The sequence below is a fragment of the Plectropomus leopardus genome, chromosome 11, assembly GCF_026936395.1.
Source record: "Plectropomus leopardus strain MGB_pleo_1.0 chromosome 11, ASM2693639v1, whole genome shotgun sequence".
In the NCBI taxonomy this organism is placed as follows: domain Eukaryota; kingdom Metazoa; phylum Chordata; class Actinopteri; order Perciformes; family Serranidae; genus Plectropomus; species Plectropomus leopardus.
The window spans coordinates 9,724,663-9,744,211 of NC_142186.1; the positions used below are offsets into that span (position 1 = coordinate 9,724,663).

Consider the following 19,549-nt stretch of genomic DNA (forward strand, 5'->3'; position numbering starts at 1 on the left):
CAAGAAAGCTGCAATGGGTTCTGTCCCTCCACACCGTCTAACCTATAATACATTTCTTTCTTTTCTATTCAGGTCAACATATAAAGAGGAGGGCTGGGACTTGGATAAATAAAAGTTGTACTGTATAAGTGCCTTGTGCCATTTTCACTGATCCTACCTTTAAGTTCAAAATGAGGCAGGCTTGACCGACCAAAGTCTGGTTTTATATATATATATATATATATATATATATATATATATATATATATATATATATAGGCCTGTGTGTGTGTGTGTAACTCTATTAAATTGTTACTTAAAATTTTACTTAATGCTAACAACGCCTTATTTGCAATGAAAAGATGAAAAGGGGGGTTTAGTAAAGGGTAAATGGGGTGCAAGAGTGTATTAAAAAGCATCAAGATAGAGCAATTTAATCAAAAAGATTTCCCAGGGGACGATCCCCCTGGACCCCCCTCACACAAATTCGGGCTGAACCCCCAATGTCCTTAAATCCTAGAAACGCCCCCGGTGTCACTTAAAATATTAAACAAGTACCGAAGCTATTATTAATGTCTGTATGTTATTTTTATTATGTCAGGTATATGACACATTTAACTTTCTGTTCCAGCAGGCAGCAGTTGAATGTTGACATGTGCATTGTCCTACAAGTCCATTCATACATGCTGCATTCCTCGTGATCACGTGACCTGCTTGCTGTCTAATCACGTCGTTCAAATGATGTGACGTAAGAGATTCAAAGTTGGCAGCAACGTTCCTCTTGAGATACTCTTGTGGCACGGCTCACCTTTTCTCCTCCGCCGCTAAAGCTTTTAAAAAGCTTATTAAATTTAAATTTCTCCATGTTTTCATCGGAGTGAAGTGGGTTTTCACTTTCAGAATGGACGGTAAAGTTATCGGACCGGGTCCGTACAGGGCTACCAAGCTGGTGAGTCTGTTGGTAACGTTAGCAGGGCAAAAACAAATGTGACGTTGTGAAGCTTCACTCTACTTCTAACGTGAAAGTGTAGTTATTAATGTATAAAGTTTGTTTAATGTGTAGTGGTAGCGCCGTAAATGTATATTACGTTGATAATTTATGTTTATACATCAAGTGGGATGAGGTTAAAACGATAACGCAAATTCAAACTTAGCTTAGTCATACTGTTAACGTTAATTAGTTGTTGTCTCGCTAACTTAGGTCGCAAGTCGTTGGTTTATCGATAAGTTACTCAGTTACGGAGTTCAGGTCTTTTAAATACTGACCTCGCAACAAAAAGGAGGGCTCACAAACAGCAGTAAGAGTATATTAGACGAGTCAAAAAAGCAACTTTTGTGGAAATATAGGTCTCTTTCACAAACACCGTGCTATTTATTTAGTTTTGTTGAGACTCTTTTAGGAGTATACAGCAGTGCTATTAACATTATAATCATCTCATTTACAAGAATATTCCTCCAAAGTTTTTTTTGGGAGTAACTGCTAGCACGTAAGTATGAACCATATCCAAGGTATTACTAATGAGTTAACCATGCTAATGCACCATGGCACTAACAGCTCATTTTTTAATTTCATGTAAACGCATGCACAGTACTTTTGATGTTACTGTCAGCTGTTTGTACATGTTCCTAGCTCACTGGCTGTGCCTTGGCCTCTTTCACCACTTTTAACTCCAAATTGTATACATTAGTGCAAAACGCAAAATCATGTATGTTGAATGTGTATGCATGAAATATCAGAGAACAGCATGTGCATATTAGGCTGTACATTTGAAATGCAAGTGACTCAGTTCAGCATCCCATGGTATTTAAGTGTTCCCTGTAAGCCTTTTGATTGCAGGCATTTTGACATATCATTTTATCAAAGGCACAGGTGTTACTGATCATTCTAATGCTGGCTGCTTTGTGCTCAAGTGTCCCAGTGAGCCCTCTGCATGCACAATAACAAGAGCCTGAAAGGAAAATGGAATTCAGTCATCATTTTATTATGTGCACCAGTGCTTTTCTTACTGTGACATAGATGTGAAGAAAAGGCCTTATACTCAATGTCTTCTTAAAAGCCATGTGCTAAATCAAGAAAAATGGGCTACAGAGTTTGCAAGTGCAATTGAAAAACAAGAATATGCTATTTTATTTTGTCCTTTCCCTGACTGGTTTATGACTAGTTTATTCAGCTACAGTAGGCTGTATGTCCTTTTAGTCTGCTGTCTGTCCTATTCAGCTTTTGTGTGTTGCATTTGTACCATCTTGTATTGAAATACAGTTTATATAAGTGTATTCTTAAACAAAGGTTACAAGTAGACACCTGTAAATACATTGTATCTAACTCCAAAATAAATTTTCATCCAAAAAAACCCCCAAAAAGACCTCTTAGGTGGAGAGCCATGCAGAGACCCTCTCTACTCTAGTTTTCTTTTTGTAGGACAGAACCTTAGGAATGGCTTGTTGTAATGAGAGACTATTCTTGTCCCTTCTTCCAGTGGTTCAAGGCCAGATTCTTGCGCGTTACATGTCTTATATTTTTTGTATTTTCCCTCTCATGTTTAGCCTAGCTCTTTTTGAGATTCAGACCAGCCAGAGTGGGCCACATCTGCTTCATATGGATTGCAGCTCCCCTAGGTTGAATGGATTGTGTACCCACTAGCTGAATTCTCTCTCTCCCGCTCTCTGCTTTTATCCACTTCTATCATTTTTTTTTCCCTGCCCATCTGGATAGTTTCTGATCTGATAATCAATGACCTCTGCACCATCCAAAACACTATGAGGAGATAATGTTCTGTTCGGTGGCTAGATGAGTGTGGTCTGGATCCTGTGTGTGATTAAATCACTATTTAGAGTGACAGCAGTGACAGTGGTTACGTGCACATATTTGGTGCTGCTTTACACATAAAGTCTATGAAATGAAGAACATGTACAGTATTTTTTTCCATAGAGCTATATATATTTGTCTGTTTTCACTCACATGTTGTATGTATCCCTTTTTGACCATAACAGGAAAAATGTCCAAACAGGGTTTTTTTCACCATATAAAACAGAAGCTTGTTGAACACACAAAGTGCTGCTCTCTGGGCTCTATAAGAGTAGCAGCTTCAATAAAATATTTACATGCCATATTTAATAATACTTAGGTTGTAGTGTTGTTGCAATACTGAAATTTCTAACTTCAATACAACACCTTGAAAAATATCAATATTCGAAACCTTTTGCGATACCACAAGGAAAAATTGACATGGAGGGCAAAAAATTTAAAACTTATATTAAAATTTAAAACTAACAAGGGTATAACATGACAATGATGACTTTCCCCTCTTCAGTAGCAGAGAACTGCAAAATGACTTGTAAACATAAACAATAATAGGGAGCTAGAAAAGTGCAGCTGATGCCAGTTTATCAGAAAATGAGTATTAAAAACCGATAACAAATGTTCAAAATAGATATACATCAGTATTTTTGAAAACATGACTACATTGTGAAGGAATGCTCACTAAGTTTACTACCAGCAACAAAATTTCTCCCACATTTTTCACACCACAAATTTATTCCCTTTGTCTCATATGTCTCCATTTTCTGCAGTGGAATGAAACCATTAAACTATTCCGGGGAGGCATGCCGCTCAGAAGGCACTGGGCACACTTCCGCTACTATGATTGCAGTTTCACAGGAAGCGAGGCTGTGGATTATCTGCATGAGCTGCTGAGGCGCAATTCCAACTTCGGGCCTGAGGTCACTCGCTACCAGACTCTGCAGCTGCTCAGGAAGTTCCTCAAGGCCCATGTCATTGAAGACATCAAAGGACGGCATGGCACAGAAGACTTTGAAGACAACGGCCATCTGTACAGGTACTACTTTGTCACCCTATAGTGTTACTCATGTTAGTTGATACACCACTGGCAATCTGGCATTGTTGCTCTCTCCAGGTTCCCATCCTCGTCTCCCCTCAAGTCCTTTCCAACAAAGCTTCTGTTGAGAGACAGCAGTGACCTTCCCAGACTCATTCGCTGGGATGACTACGAAGAATTGCCTCAGCGGGAAAACATTCCACCCCCGAAGTCTGCTGTCATGGTGAGAAAGTGATATCATTTTAATTATCTACACTGTTCAGTTACATTCAGCTGTGGGCTGCCATTTACATTATTCTGCACTTAGGGATTGTACAGTACATTGTAAAGTAAAAGCAAAGTTTGATGTAATGCAATGCCATACAAGAGCCCAACAGAAAATCTCAGTGTGCTGCTGTAGTTGTTTCCTTGTTAAACCTAATTCTGGGGTACATCTTAATGGCAGTGTGCTGTTGAACACCATAATATTAAAGGGAATTCCTAATGTTTTGTCCAACACGTTTACATATTGTCATGTCGGGCGCAAACCTCATATCTCCAAATTGGACTGTTTTGTCTTTCTCTTTTTTTCATAAATTAATTCTATTGGTCCCCCTCGACGTCTGTCAGTGGGTTTAACCATTTCTCAACGAATTAAATGCATTTAAAACAGCTTGTGACTAAACCTTCTATCTCTGTTAGATCAAAAACACCGCGTTTTTTCTAATTCCTGAAAAACAGCACTCTGGAGACAGGAGGTTTGCGCCTGACAACAGCGATAAATGGAGGAACAAAAACTATAGAAATGCTTCAATACACCTACAGTTTTATACATTACCATACAACAACCATACAAAAAACAAGCTGAAGATTACCATAGAATCTATATAAACACATCTTTACTATGTCAACAACTACTCCCTATTTGTTTTACATCAAGGTAAGATTTTTTACATAATATTCTATTTAAATGCATTAAAAGCCTGTTTTACTGGACTGTTATTACGCAGGGTTTACTATGTCACTCGACACTCAGTCTAAGTCAGCAGGAACCTTGTCATTTTTGTCTTGCTTCCTTTTCAGACCTCAGATTTGTGGAATAAAAGACATAGTGTCGCTATTGGGGATGTGCATGAATGCAAACTCATAAGAAGGAAGGAGATAACTCCAAAGCAAGTGGACCACATCTGGAAATCAATGACACTTGCTCAGTATGTAACCCTTTTACATAACTTATTAACAGTTCAGCTGTTTATGCTGTTTGTTTCTTTTAGTTCATTGTTTCCCAGACTTTTTGTTGACCATGGCACCTCTTCAAAAAAATTTTTTTTCTTGGCTGGACATTATGTTGACTGACAGGAGCTTTCTTTCTCTACACAGAGAAAGCCAAATCCCACATATTTGCAATACAGACAGTGATGCATGTCCTTTGTCTACAAGCAGCAAAATTCTATACATTGAATCATAGATTAAAAACTTTTCAATGTCATTGTGTTGAGATGACTCAGATTCACATATTCTGACTGCTGATCCCTTGGAGAATCTCCCAAGCAGGAAAGAGTGTTTTGTCACTATGACAACCGTGAACTGTGAATTGCTGTGCCCTTATCTACGGCAGAGCTACAACAAACTGTTTTCTTGTTTTTTTTCCTGATTTCAGATGTCTGGAAAAATAACATAAAACATGTAAATGTTGTCCTTTTGTCATATGTTTTTTATTTTTTGCATTTTTAAAAGACTTAAGGCACTCCAGGGTGATGCAGCACCCAGTTTGGCAACCACTGCTCTAGATATTTGACGCCATCTCTGTTGTTTTAGTTTACAGAGAGTGTTGGGCCTACAGTCACTGGATGGAATTTTAAACCCAACACATGTGAACGGCAAGCACATTGTTCATAATGTGTTCAGCGTTAATAAGACGGGCATCGTGGTACTGGAGAACAAAGCCGGTGAGATGCTTTTGATTCACAATTAGAAGAAAAAATTGTTTTGTTGCATTTTTTACACAATGACTCACCTATTTCCTTCTGCATCTCCAGAGGACATGCCATATTGGGTGGTGTCAGCAATGAAGTGCCTCGCCAACTGTAAGTATACATTTCATGCACACTCCAAATATTACTGTTACAAAAATCCACATCTGCTTTGGACTGAGACTGCAGCAGGTCTAAGTACCTGAAAGACACATGTAAAATAAAAAGATTGATGAAGCTTGCAGTCTGTGCGCTGAAGTTACACTATAATTAGTTTTGGTAATGATCATTTTGAAAGAGTGGGTGCCATATTTTCCAGATGTCTGATATCTCATTTAACTTTTTGTAATAAATGTAATGCTTGTGAGTGTGCACATATACCATAAAATTTTAAGTACCATTTAGCATGTTTATGTCCACGTTTTAAACATGAACTGAGGTAAAGTGTATATTTCTAATTCTTTCTTGTGTGAAGCACTTAAAGCTGCATCTGTCGTCTGTCTCAGGGCCTAATGGCAACGAAAGCAAACAGCCAGTGTACCCGGGTTTCGAGAGGGATGTTCTGAAAACAGTAGCAGATTACTTTGGGAGACTCAAAGAACCACTGTTGACTTTCCATCTGTATGAAGTCTTTGTCAACATTCTCAGTGAGTGCTTCACAATGTGGATCCCCTATACATTATTTGTACACCACCATGGATAACAACAGTGGGTGGTGTTCATTTTGTCTAGCCTGTATGTTTGCCCTCAGGAGAAGAATTCATCTCTCTTCATATCTCTGCAGGTCTCCTGCAAGAACAGGAGGTAGCCACTGAGGCTCTTCAAGTCAGCTGTCTCTTGCTGCCGCCGCCCAACCGAAGACGCCTCCAGCTTTTACTGCGGCTCATGGCCCGTGTCTGCCAGAATCCCCACCTGCCTCCACTCAATGACACCATTGCCACCCGCACACTGGTAAACACACCTATCAGTTATTTGCTACGTATCTTTGTAGTACTTAAAGTAAGACTAGGATTGTTGAAAAATCCAACAAATCAGCATAATATAAGGACACAGTGTAATGAACAAACAATGTAATACACGTGACATCCCTGTAATTTATACTGCTGCTTAACAAAGCTTTTTTTAATATTTTGTAAGAGCGATAATGTTTGCTGTAGTTTATTTGATGTTTGGTATTGGATTTTGCAAAGTGAATGTCTCTGATGCAGTAAAGTAAACATGCAGGCCTGGGGGTAAAGAGAAGCTGTAGGAATATTGTTTGTCCAGAATCTTTGATATCTATTAAAAGTCGATGGGAGGTAGACAGTCTTATCTTCTTAAAGATGTGGACTGGAATACCAAGTGGTCTGAATCTGCACATGTGGTAGACGTAGCAAGACATTTGACTTTTAATCAGTATGGATAATGTGTTCACACCTACTGCATTAGGCATTCTACTTCCGCCTATACACTCTTAGTTGTATAGAATCTCAATGAAAGTCCTTGTTAACAGTTGTGAGTGCCATCATGTCGTAAGTACTTCAGTGCCAATGTCGATACCTGTTTTAAACACTTAAATACGGAAGATGTTCTGTGAGATTTGTTCATGAAAACACTTCTTTCACTATATAAACATAAAAGGCTCCAAGTTAAGTCACAGAAAATCTAAACAGGGTGTCTGCAGGTCCTTAAAGTCTCACAATGTCTTAAATTATATAAATATAAAAGTCATCAATTAGTCCTAAATTTGAATTTCTGAGGTCTCTATTCCCACATATTTTTTCCTCAAATTTCATTTATCCACCTTTTATTTTCGTTTTGTACACATTTTTTGTTACAAATCTTTAAACCTACAACTGAAGATAAAACTTTTTATACTATACTATTTTTACCTTTTACTTGAACTCACCCCCTGGCAAATTACAGATTAACATAACTCACTCCAACAACCATATTTCTACATTAAACCTTCCTCTGCATGGGACTACATATATACTGCTCACCTTTATACTTACCTGTAATGCTTGTATATGGAAAAGAATGCCCTACAATCTCTCTTAATTTGGTTAAAATATAACTCCAAAAGGTCTTAAAAAGCATTCAAATTAAGACATGTAGATACCTAGCTTAAGAACAAAATGTTAAACTACAGAAAGCCTCAGAAATAGCTACAGAATGTCAGTGAACTTTGAGTTTTTATTATTGAAATGTATACTTTGCAACTAAGATAGTGTTTCAGCTGAATTGTATTAGACTTTACTTGTGTACACCAGAAATATAGAATCATGAGATCTGAACCTAGTGTCTATTTACAGCCTCTAGAACAGGCACATCTTAACATGATGTATTATTTGCAACTAAGACTATATAAAGAATGCATTTTGCTGTGCTGTCTAGATAATACTTAAAGGCCCAAAAAGCCTGACCTGTAACACTGCATGCATACAAAATTCAAATACTGAAGCATCACAAAGGTGGTGTTTGGTCCGGGGCTGTAACTGCTGATTTATTCAACAGGTTTTCATCATATTGTGTTTAACATCAATATTTGTGTACTATGATTAGACTCTAATTCCTCTCCTGTTGTGGCCTCTGTCTAGATGGTGCAGATGTTCTCACACTGCGTTCTGGGCTCAGTGGATGAGATGGATTTGGATGAGCTTTTTGCCACCAAACTGGTGACCTTCATGATGGAGCACTACAACACCATTTTCCAAGTTCCTTCCAAGCTGCGCTGCCAGGTTGATGAGCATCTGTCCCACCTCAAAAGAGTCCAGGTCAGTACACTGTCTGCATTTACATTTTATTTATGAGTGAGTCCATCTGTACCAGGTCAGTTAAAGTCAGTTGGTTCAATCATCGTGCCAAACACCAAAGTCTGAAGTGGTACAGTTATGGGTAAAATTAGATATTAATAAAAGACAACTAAAGGAAGGATTTTACATAGATTTCTGTGTTGATGTGAGTGGTAAACATTTGTCACAGTAGCTTGAGGCAATGAACCTGAAAAAGTGTTTTCTTGTTGTTTTAGTGTCTCATCTGGCAAAATTAATTCATTGGTCTGCTTCTGTAGTAAACTGAGTTCTGTGACAGAGAGCTTCAGTAGGAATGGAGGCAAGAGTCGCAGGTCAGCAGCATTATGTCAGGATTATTATGGTATGAAATTAAATTCAGCATGAGAAATATGAGTTGATCTGACAGCTCAGCCAAGGAGGATGCCATTCATGTTTACATATGGCGCTGCCATGAACATTAGCCTCTCTTCCACGAAAAGATGCAAGCTTCTTTTTGCTCGGTGATACGGTTGGCTGGTTTGGTTCAAAAGAAGTAAAATAGCTCTGTCATGAAACTGCTCACAACAAAGCCTGTGGATTTTGTTGAAGAACCCAGTCATGATATCTGGAAAGAGACATTGCTTTTGAGTTTTTCGAATGTATATTTTTTGGCACTGAGTGCCATCTAGTTCCTTTATTTTGGAGACCAAGCAGACATCTCTACAGCCGATATCTCCAACACTGTGCACTACAGGTAAGAGGAAAACTACTATCCCTTCAGATGAAAGCGGTATTGCTTATTCAAATCTGATAATGAATATAATACTTTCACTGCTGCACTGAAGCCTGGTGTTCCTGTATTTGGGTTATATTTGTCGCAATGGGTATCACTATGAAATATCAGAAATAAGGTTTTTAATCACTTTTAGTCCCCAAATGCTTCAAAATAAACCTATTTTTATGATGTAACACTGTAGTAGCATTTATTTGAATGAACAAATAGCCTCCTAGTTTATTCTCCATACAGCATATGGTATCCAGATTTTCAGTGGCAAGCATTGTGGACTGGAGTGATCAGTATCACTACAGGAGCAGGCAGGTGCGGGATTGCACATTTACCCAAGAGAGGTGGTAACAGTTGGAAATCCCACAGGAACAGCCAAGTGCAGGATAGAAAAAACATCTCATGCTAATCTGTGAACAAGGAGAGTCCTTGTTTTAAGATGTCGCAGCATCAGAACAGGCTCTGGCCTAGAGACAGTTTTTTCTACGATTTTGTGCCTGCCCTCTGGATCGCCTTCATGCAATTTATTTTATTCTTCTGTGAACAGTTGGCTCATATTGATGTGTGCATATGCTTTCTCAAGCACATCAGAAAATGTAGGACACAAATTGTATTGACAAAAACATTGTTTTGGCCTACAAATGAAGGCCTTATTGATTTGTGATGTTAGTCCAATAGTGGATGCATGAGCTTGTACAACCCACGCTGTGAAAATAACTCAAAACATGATTTCATCTTAACTGAATGCTGTTAATGACATTTTGAAACTGTAATCAAGCTGCACGTCTTATTCCTGTTCACTAGTCATATTAATTATCCACATTAAATTGTTCTGTGGAGCATGCAGGCATAACCAGCCACCAACTGTTGTGTTGCATTACAATGACTGAGAGTGTAGGTAGTTCATTAAAAATGAACCTGCAAAAATGTAAAACAGCTGACAACTTAAAGTTAATGTCACTGACATATATACTTTAAGCAAGGAAAGTCAAAAGCTTTAGGTCACTGGCTGTATATTTTGTGTATGCTCTGCATATTTTGCCTTATTTATTGATGATCCGGCTGTAAATTACAGAAGAAATTACAAATGTACTTTACTTTATTGCTTTATTTATTCATAGAACAAAAGCAGGAGAGCAAATATCCAGAATATCTTAGATCGGATCACAGCAGCTTCTCATTAAATATATGCATTAAAACATTAAAACATTTTGTGTCTTGCATCAGATCAAATATGCAGGTTCAGATACAGACTTCAGCGCATCACCAGCTTTTTGTAAACAGATCAGCAGGGTGGAGTCTGAGGAGCAGAAGGTTATAGGAACCCAGACCCCCTTGCATGCGCTGCTGGAAGGCCTGATCGCAGACAAAGAACTCCCTGCTAAGGACAAGAGGAAAAGGCTTAAACAGGTATGGTATTTTCATGTCATAAAACGTAATCATGGAGGACGTGGTGTCTCTTTGAAGTCATGATGGAAAAATGCAGCAAAATTAGACTGCTCTTGAGCAATATGTTGAAAAACTGACATGTGAGCCATTTATGTTTGTTCTTGTATGCTCAATGGCTTGTATTAGTGTTTTTCAGTGAGTAAAGAGCTGTGATCACCCAAGGGCATGTCTTTGTTTTACAGTAATAATGCATATCCTCCCCTTTTCAGTTCCAGAGGTCATACCCAGAAGTTTACCACAATCGATTTCCCACTGAGGAAAGCAAAGCTGCTGTAGTGCCTGAGAAAACACCACGACTCAAACCTCATCTCATGTTTTTCAACCTCAAGAAACCCTTCCAGCCCTTTCAGAGGAGCTGGAGTTTTAGGGCATGATCTGACACATCCACACTTCAGCTGGACACTCAATTCAACCTCAGAATCATGAGAACAAGAGCAAAGTTGCTGTAATGGTGCTCCGACCAAAGTTTTGGTCACGGGACACGGGTAAATCACAACAATTAGTTTATAGCACTGTTAAACTAAGTTAATAATACCAGGGGTCAGTTCACACAAATATAAACATAAGGACATCCCCACTGGCTCACACTAACCAGGGGCCTCATGTACAAAGACTTGCATGGATTTCCTACTGAAACATGGCGTACGCTCAAATCCAGAAAACGTTGTATGCACAAAAAAATCCTGATGCATGAATCTGGGCGCACGCATGAATCCAAGCACATTCCCTTTGTACATCCCAATCAGCGCGGAATTGAGCGCACATGTTGGAGTACCCGACCACTCCCTGTCCACGCCCCCATTTAAATACGCAAATCATATTTAAATAAGCCCTGCACCTGAGATTCCCCTCTCTGCACGATCAGAAAATAAGAAACAAAAAATGAGTAAGACGGGATTTTAAGCTTCCATTCATTAAGTTTATACACTTACACGGATCACACACTATTGTTGCAAATTAGTGCAGAAGTGCGCTGGGGAGAAGGTGAGGCAGATAAGTCTTTACGCACACTTTACGCACGGGGTTATTAACATGAGTACGTTGCGCACAGTGACAAATAGGGGCTTGTTAGAAAGATCTGAAACTGTAGTTTAACCAGCAAAACACAGCAAGTCACTAACTCTAACCGCTGTAATGATGCGGTGAAGACGGGATATGATTTGGGGGCGCACATGCTCAATGCGCATCACAGGGACTAATATTAGGACAATTACACGACAAATTTATTTACCAAGAAGCCACCCATCGCGCACAGTGCCAGCTTGTAGTCTGTTCCCAACCATGCTGTTACTCAGAATGCGTGAATCGTGCGTTGAACCAGGCCACCTCGCCACAATGTTGGTTAACTGCATTTGCGCATCACATATGATCTGTACATTGATGGAATGAAAGTGTTTCCTGTTCACGTATACAAATTCATCATGTGACGGCGCTTTTATAGCAATGTGTGTGCAGTCGATAGCTCCGATTACATTAGGAAAACGGCTCTCGCTGCAAATTGCGCTTTAATGTTGACCTGTTCAGCTGCATGGTATGGGAATTTGATATATCTGGCTGACATGCGGATAATTCCGTCCCATACGGCTGGCATGGCTCGGCTGAGGGTCGACTGGCACAGTCCCGATCGGTCGGCCAGCTCCCTCTGGAATGCCCCGGTTGCCAGGAACCCCAGTGTGGTCAGCACCTGAATGGGCACAGGCAGCGCATGGCTCCTGGCTGTGTTGCGCTCCAAGGCCGGCCGCAGCTCTGCGCACAGTTCCACGAGGATTGCTCTCGGGAACCTAAAGCGGCTGATGAGCCAGTCGTCATCGTGTGCCAGTACATCGTCTCTGTCTCGAAACACACGCTCTCTTCTAATTGCACCATTTGCAATGTCCTCTAATGCTGCTAAAGCTGCCATTGTTTTCAGCGGTACTTTTTGCACCACTTTGCGCACGCTTTTATATCCACTCATGTAATTGGAGACACGTATGTTTGTGTGTGTGTGTGTTAATTGTTCACTGGTGTTAATTGTTCATGTGTCTCTGATGTGCACATCATTAAGTCATCATTCAGAGGAGGGATTGGTTACACGTGTTTATTTTATGTTTCCCAGGATCACCTCTGAGTGTCGCCAAAGTATCAACGGCTGTAGAAACGTGCGTACGCCAGCTATGAAGTTGGCGTGAGGCACCGCACATTTCCACGGTCATTTCACTCTTGATACATCTGAACTTTGCTGTGAGAAAGAGCGTACGCCACGTTTTTGTGCGTACGCACCCTTTGTACATGAGGCCCCAGGTAGCTTGGTCTAGTTGCAAAACACTGGCAACTATTTTTCAAAGTACAAACCATATTGCTGAACTGGCCCTTTTAACAAATAAGTTTTACTGTACTGCTAGAAAACTTGAACAAAGTAAAGGATGATGCACTAACACTAAAGAACCACAGATGTTTCTTAAAATGAACTCTGAATAGTTGTTCAATAAATGTGTATTGGTACTTATTTCCACTAAGATGATGTATGTTAGACAGATCAAATAATCAGGGATGGCAACAGGTCGACATTGCCTGTAACTGAATTAAATGCGATGCATTTCAAAAGTATTAATAGGTTACTAGATGTTAACAGTATAGGTTGTGAAAATGTAATGATCAAAGTGCATCTACTCTTAAAACATTTCTATTGATAAATAGTTTTGTATTATTGGTACTAATTAGCTTCCAAAGGGATTGTATGATTTCATTAGCTGGACTCTTTCAGTGCAAAGATGCATTTCAGTTTTATGAATACTTTTTAATGTATTTAGGCAACACAGAGCTTAATCTCAAATATCTGTTTGTCTCTGTCAGCAAAAATGGTTACTTGATGTCAATGAACATATCAAGCGTTTCCTAAAAAAAAGGAGCTTATGTGACGTGTTACATAAATGAAAAGCTTTGGCTGAAAATTGCATTTGTAACCACAAAAACAACACTCTTGCTGTATCCACTCTTAAAACAGCTCATTTCATGTTTTTCTTGTTTTTATTCTGTATATAAGAACCGTGTGATTGTTACATATGTCAATGTCTCAGATACTCTTTTTTTATCTGTTTTCAATGTGTTTCGTCATTTTCTATCACTTTCTCTTCTGTCGTGTCAATCAGGTTGCTTTTTACTTAATTTGAGACTTAAAACAGCTTCTGTTTTTTTTTATAATGATTAAGTGCTGATAATTCTATATGAATTTCCATAAATGTTCTTGAACATTTATGTAATAATGCTGGAAAAACTGTTACACTTGAATTGCTGCTGTATGCTGGAAAAATTCAACAGGATATAAGTTGTTGCTGATTTTACTATAAACATCCTTACTGGCAAATGTAACTTTTTGGTGTCCTTCCTCTTAGGGGTTGTAGGTAGTTATGTAGGATACAGAGGAGAACATTGTTTTGATGTAACCCAATGTGAATGCATAAGAAAAATGCATCCTTCCGCGGGGTTGGTAACTGAATTTGGTGCAATTTCCTGTGTGCCATCACCTCCCGTAGAACAGTAATAACACTGCAAAAACATAACAAACATAGACGCAGTTTTGTGTTGGTGATTTTTGTCTGATTCCTGTTTTTGGTTCAAGCACACTCTGCTGTCAGTATGTTTACAAGAGGCTGAGTTTAAAAAGTTACTTCTACACTTACACTTTACTTTTAAAACCATACTTATTTAACAGTTTAAAAATGTTTAATCGGTTATCATCCCATCATTGATACTTCCAGTGCTTTCTCCTAGATGGAATGGCAGTTTCAGTGGTTTAATATTACATCTACAGCATACTAAATCATCATATTAAGTAAGAAAATGCACAAAGGATCCTGGATATTGCTTTTCATACAACATTTAATCGATTTTTTTTCCCCTTATTATCCTTGCTTATTATTAAGCAATATTGATTTGCATTTTCCACAGACAAGTACTAGAAAATGACACAGCCTCAATTTAAATTGTTTGCCCTCTTCCACCTTCTCTTTTTCCTCACTGTGTGCACACACGAAAAGCTTTTAACTGATGGTAATCATATGCCATGACAGATTATATAAATCCCCAGGCTGCCAGAGTAACAGGGAGATGTTCAGCAGCTGATTCATGCATGATTTCACAAGAAAACATCCCACATACTAAACACTTAAAAGATCCTTTGGTGGCAGAAGTTCATGCCCTTTGAAAAATTAGTCAGTTGTTGTGAAATTGTCTGTAGTGCCATTGGCATATGTTGTTTGATTGTTGTCACCATGTATTTTTTTGATACTTCCTTTTGGAGTGGGAGAAGTTGGTTGTTTTGTGTGTCAAAGTGTAAAAGTATGAAGTATGAAATGAGACTAATGGTTTGTGCAGGAAGCATTTCTATTTGAATAAATACAGCTGTCTACGCAGGCTACGAAGCTTAGTTAGTTTCAAGTTTATTATACGTGTATAATGACAGTGATTGTGTAAAAAGTAGTGCAGGAAGGAGCCCTAAAACTCAGGAATGAGTTGGTATTTCAGCACTCTTGATTCCCTAGTCTTGATGTCAGTCGCGCTTTTTTTATTAGATGCGTTAAATAAAGTAAAGAGACTTTCACGTTGTTTTCTAGTACATAAAACATAAAACTTGTTCTTGGTACAGGGAGCAATATGTGGCCAGAGGCTGCACCTTGTGTGCTGTAACCATATGTGTGTGGGCAACTGGGAAAGGTCCAGGAAATCACAGTTAAAACGTACTGTTGGATTCTGCGATGTGCATTTAAAACATAATTCTGATGCGGAAGGTGCACCATATGCAGACTAATGAACATGAAGCTCTTTATGCTTGCCAATCCATCTCCCTTCCCCTACAGATTCTAATGAGATTACATATGATATTGTTTGCATCTACAGCAATGCAGACAAATACATTAACTGGAGCATCCAAAAGGCATCGAGGATATGGAGACCAGTCAGTGACCTTCTAGCCAAACTCAAACATGAAATCTGGTGCTGTTATAGAACCACGCTTGTTAAAAAGCTACACTGATAATGTCGTCATCCTCTAATGATTGCAGATCTCAGATAAGAAGGACTTTGTTAGTAGAGGGCCAATGACGTTCTCGAAGTTGTCATCTGTTTTAATGATGTGGTAATGTGAAAAAATGTGCGAAATGATCCCATTACTCTAATGAACGGTGGCGTGAAGATGTGTAGTCATTATGCTTCAGGTATTATCAGTGCATTAATATTCCAGTCTGCAGATCGTACAGTAGGTGTTCCATTCAGAGTGACTGGGCTGAGCTGATGTCTCAGCAGTAGAGTGAAGGAGGGAAATTAACTCCATCATCAGGGACCTCTTTAGCACTCGTAGCCTTGAGGGCAAAACCAGATCTGAATACAAAGCAGCTGATTTGCTTTCATCCATCAAGATTGTATAGATGGGCATAATATACAGCTTTAAACTCCACTCAGGGTCATACAACAAGTCTGATCTTTAAGTGCTGCTGACAGGCTCTCATATGCAAATTAAGACAAATTGGCAGTCAAAGGGGAAACATAAAGAAAACTTTTTTTAAAAAAACTGCGTTGCTAACATCCATTTTAAAAGTTCAGTTTCCTAATTACTGTTATTAGCACTCAACAACTGATTTTTTTTTTTTTTTCACTATTTTCTCTTGCAGTGCCTGTTGGTACTAGTTCCAGGTCCGATAGGTTAAAACCTGACTTTGGTCCTTGCTGTATGTGATTTGTTTTTCCTCAGTATTCATGTGTGTTTTCTTTGTTTTAATCAGCTTACACTTCAAGGATTCAGATTCCCAAAAGGACATTTAGTCTTGATTCGTGAGCTTTGCAGAAAAAAAAAAAGTGCTTTCATGGTAATTAACCTAAGAGGCCTTTCAAAGCCCCTCACCATTGGCAGCTTTTATACTCAGAGGCTTTGCTTTGGGTGTCTGGAGGTTAAGATAAGAGGACCTTGGAGATGGTCCCAAGTCCCGTGGTAAAGAGTCTGGTCCAAGAGGGACACAACATTGTTTTGCTTCCTCCAAGGTAGCATGATTATAAGTAAGTCTGTATGACAACCATGCATGGGCATGTACACGCTGTGCCAAAGTCTTGTGTGTCTAGATTTATAGTGTAACAAACCTACATATTCAATTAAGGACAAATTAGGCTCATCAAGTGTGTTCTTTTATTCTTCAAGTGAAAACTGAGTATAAGGTTTTTCCACATCACTGAGGAAAGGAAATTAAGTAAAACACTCACATTTCATATAGATCCTCTTCACTTGTAAGCAGTCAAAGTCACATGTTCCCACATCACATTTTGGTATTTTTCGTTAGTGAGTCAGCCCATGCTCTTCAGTTGGGAAAGCCCATGCTGTTTCCCTAATGCTTTTCTCGGAATAGACATGTAGCTGTGGTAATTGGTTTTTCACTCTGGAAGGTGTTTTTGCTCTGGACCTGACAGCAGTTGTCACGACCTGGCTCTGAAGGCAGGACAAAAGAGAGGGAGATGCAGGCTGAATGCAAAAAAAGTAATCTATTTACATAAAGAGAATGACAATAATGAGAAGTGATTATGGGTGAAGTCATTGCTGAGGGTGTGAGTGCACCGTGTAGTGTGAGATGTTGGATGGGTGAAGCAACACAGTACTGCATGGGAGAGAGGAGAGTGTCTCAGCTAGAATGTGGGGTTTTATAGTGTGAGAGTATTGAGCACAGGTGCTACCAACTACAATGATTACCGCGATCGAGCCCCGAGGGTACCTGCTGCATTAACCAAACACAAAACATCAAATAGGTAACCAAGCCACAGGACCGTCATTCAATGCAACACAGGGACAAATAAAATCCTGCTTTTTGTGTAACATTGTCCCACATTACTGCTGCAAAATTAACTTGACAGTTGCTCTTTGACTGTAGTTGGTTTTTGCCAGCAGCAGACACATGAATTTATCCAAATTAATCTAAAAGAAATAAAATGAAATTGACCTTAATTGATTCTGATTTACACATGCTGTGCACTAACCATGTCTCCACTTACCATGCATCAGTCTTGATAACGAGAGCACAAACATTCACAGAATGATGTTCACCGGCGACTGAATGCACCATGTTACTGTTAGCATGGAATTTCTTCAATTCAGTTCAGGCAACTTAATTGGCCTCAAAAAGGGCAGTTTATTTGCAGTTCAACCCAGCCCATTCCGTGCATACAACACTCAAAAACAACACAGGCTACATAGATCCATACCAGGTAACAATGAGCAAATAAAATAAACCATTTGTTCTGACATTAACTACCATGTTAAAAAGGTATAACAGTCATCAGCTTCCTGACACATGATGACACACTGACCACAAATCAAAATGTATCCTAGGTGTCCTCAGGCTGGGACTCGAATCAAATGTAACATTTTTAAAAGATCTGACTACATGGAATAGAGGTAGTTACTAAATGGGAAGTTTGAGGCAGATTTTGATGAGGTACACTCAAGTTACAAATCACTTCCTGTTGCGCTGTGAAACATGGAAATTTAATGACTCGCCGCGGCCATGCTGTTCTACAAAAACTCAAACACTTCACAATTCAGTATTGTCAAGCTCTTAAGATTGTATCACCCAAAGTGCTGTGAGGGTATTACAATAAATTCACTAGACAGAGCAGGAGCAGATTGGCCCATGATTCCATACTGTCACAGTGGGCTATTCTTGTCTCTCTCAGAAAGTTAGAAGACTTTCTCTGACTGATGGATAAAATGACATAGTATCACAGACATAAAAACAGTTTTGTATTAAGTGCATTGTTGCCCATGCCCAATAAAACTTGCCTTTTATTTAACAGACAGCACACTGTAGGAGCTAATGAGACTGGCAAAACAGTCAAAAATTAAACAAATTAGAAGAGAGAAAGTTTCTGAGAAATAATGGTAACTTGTACGTGTTATGGTGAAAAAATGCATCAATACACACGTTTAGTAATGGGTGACCTTTTTAATCTGGCTGTCTATTTTAATAATTTATCTTTGCACCTCTGCTCCGTGAAGTGGAACCTACGCCCATTCTCGCTCCATCAAAGTGAATAATTGCAAATTTAGAGGAAATTTAGGCTGTGCGGTCTCTACGTGGGTAGAGTGAGCACCATTTTTGTTAGTTTGTTTGTGAGTGAGTGAGTGAATGAGTAAGTGAGTGACTGAATAAGTGAGTGAGTGATGTATCTTTTAGTCTTAATCACCGTTTTGGGTCGAGTTTTTTCTGCTGCAAAGAGCAAGAGTGCTTTTTGTCTCTAATCCTTTTGTGGTATAAAAAACAGGATGAGTAGCAATAAGCTTTTGTGCTGATCTCAAAGTGTGATTGTAAGATTAGCAGTAAAATGTCCTTTCTTATTGAGAAAGAAATAATGGAGCATTATGTAAGAGATGGCCAAAAAAAACCCATGAAATGAAATAAGATGAAGTGTTGCTCATGTCTTCTTCCTGACTGTATTTCTTCTAACAAAAGCAGAAGCAGTTTATTGGTTTTTAATGAAAGGGCTGTTATGCATTATTATCTCTATGTAGTTTGAATTTAAAATCTAAATCATTAATCTCAAGATGACTCTAAGTAATTTCTCATAGACTTGGCAGTTTTTGTTGCATAAGTGTTAGTCTGCTTTTAAGGCAAGAATAAGATTACTTTCACATTGAAAAGAGCCATAGTTCTTCTGTTGCTGCAGCTGCATCGAATATCAAGGAATCTTGAATGGTAGAGAAGAAATTGTTATAAAATAAGTATAATATAAATAGCACTGATGTCTGCTTGATTTATTCAGGCTCATTCGAAAAGGACCTTG

At 38.9% G+C, this 19,549-nt stretch overlaps 1 protein-coding gene across 2 annotated transcripts; it reads left to right on the top strand.

Moving 5' to 3' along the window:
• The first annotated feature begins 747 nt into the window (after positions 1 to 747).
• Positions 748 to 14,096, top strand: LOC121946333 (DEP domain-containing protein 1B-like). Of its 2 annotated transcripts, XM_042490856.2 has the most exons (11): positions 748 to 928; positions 3,550 to 3,815; positions 3,894 to 4,038; positions 4,878 to 5,005; positions 5,613 to 5,743; positions 5,834 to 5,881; positions 6,274 to 6,414; positions 6,552 to 6,718; positions 8,347 to 8,523; positions 10,532 to 10,714; positions 10,963 to 14,096. In XM_042490856.2, exons 1-11 carry the CDS (start codon positions 881 to 883, stop codon positions 11,125 to 11,127), a joined length of 1,599 nt encoding a protein of 532 aa, XP_042346790.2. In that variant the 5' UTR covers positions 748 to 880; the 3' UTR covers positions 11,128 to 14,096. The 2 variants fall into 2 exon arrangements, with proteins under 2 accessions (XP_042346790.2, XP_042346789.2); XM_042490855.2 differs by lacking the exon at positions 748 to 928 and having other exon boundaries at positions 959 to 3,815.
• Positions 14,097 to 19,549: the final 5,453 nt, after the last annotated feature.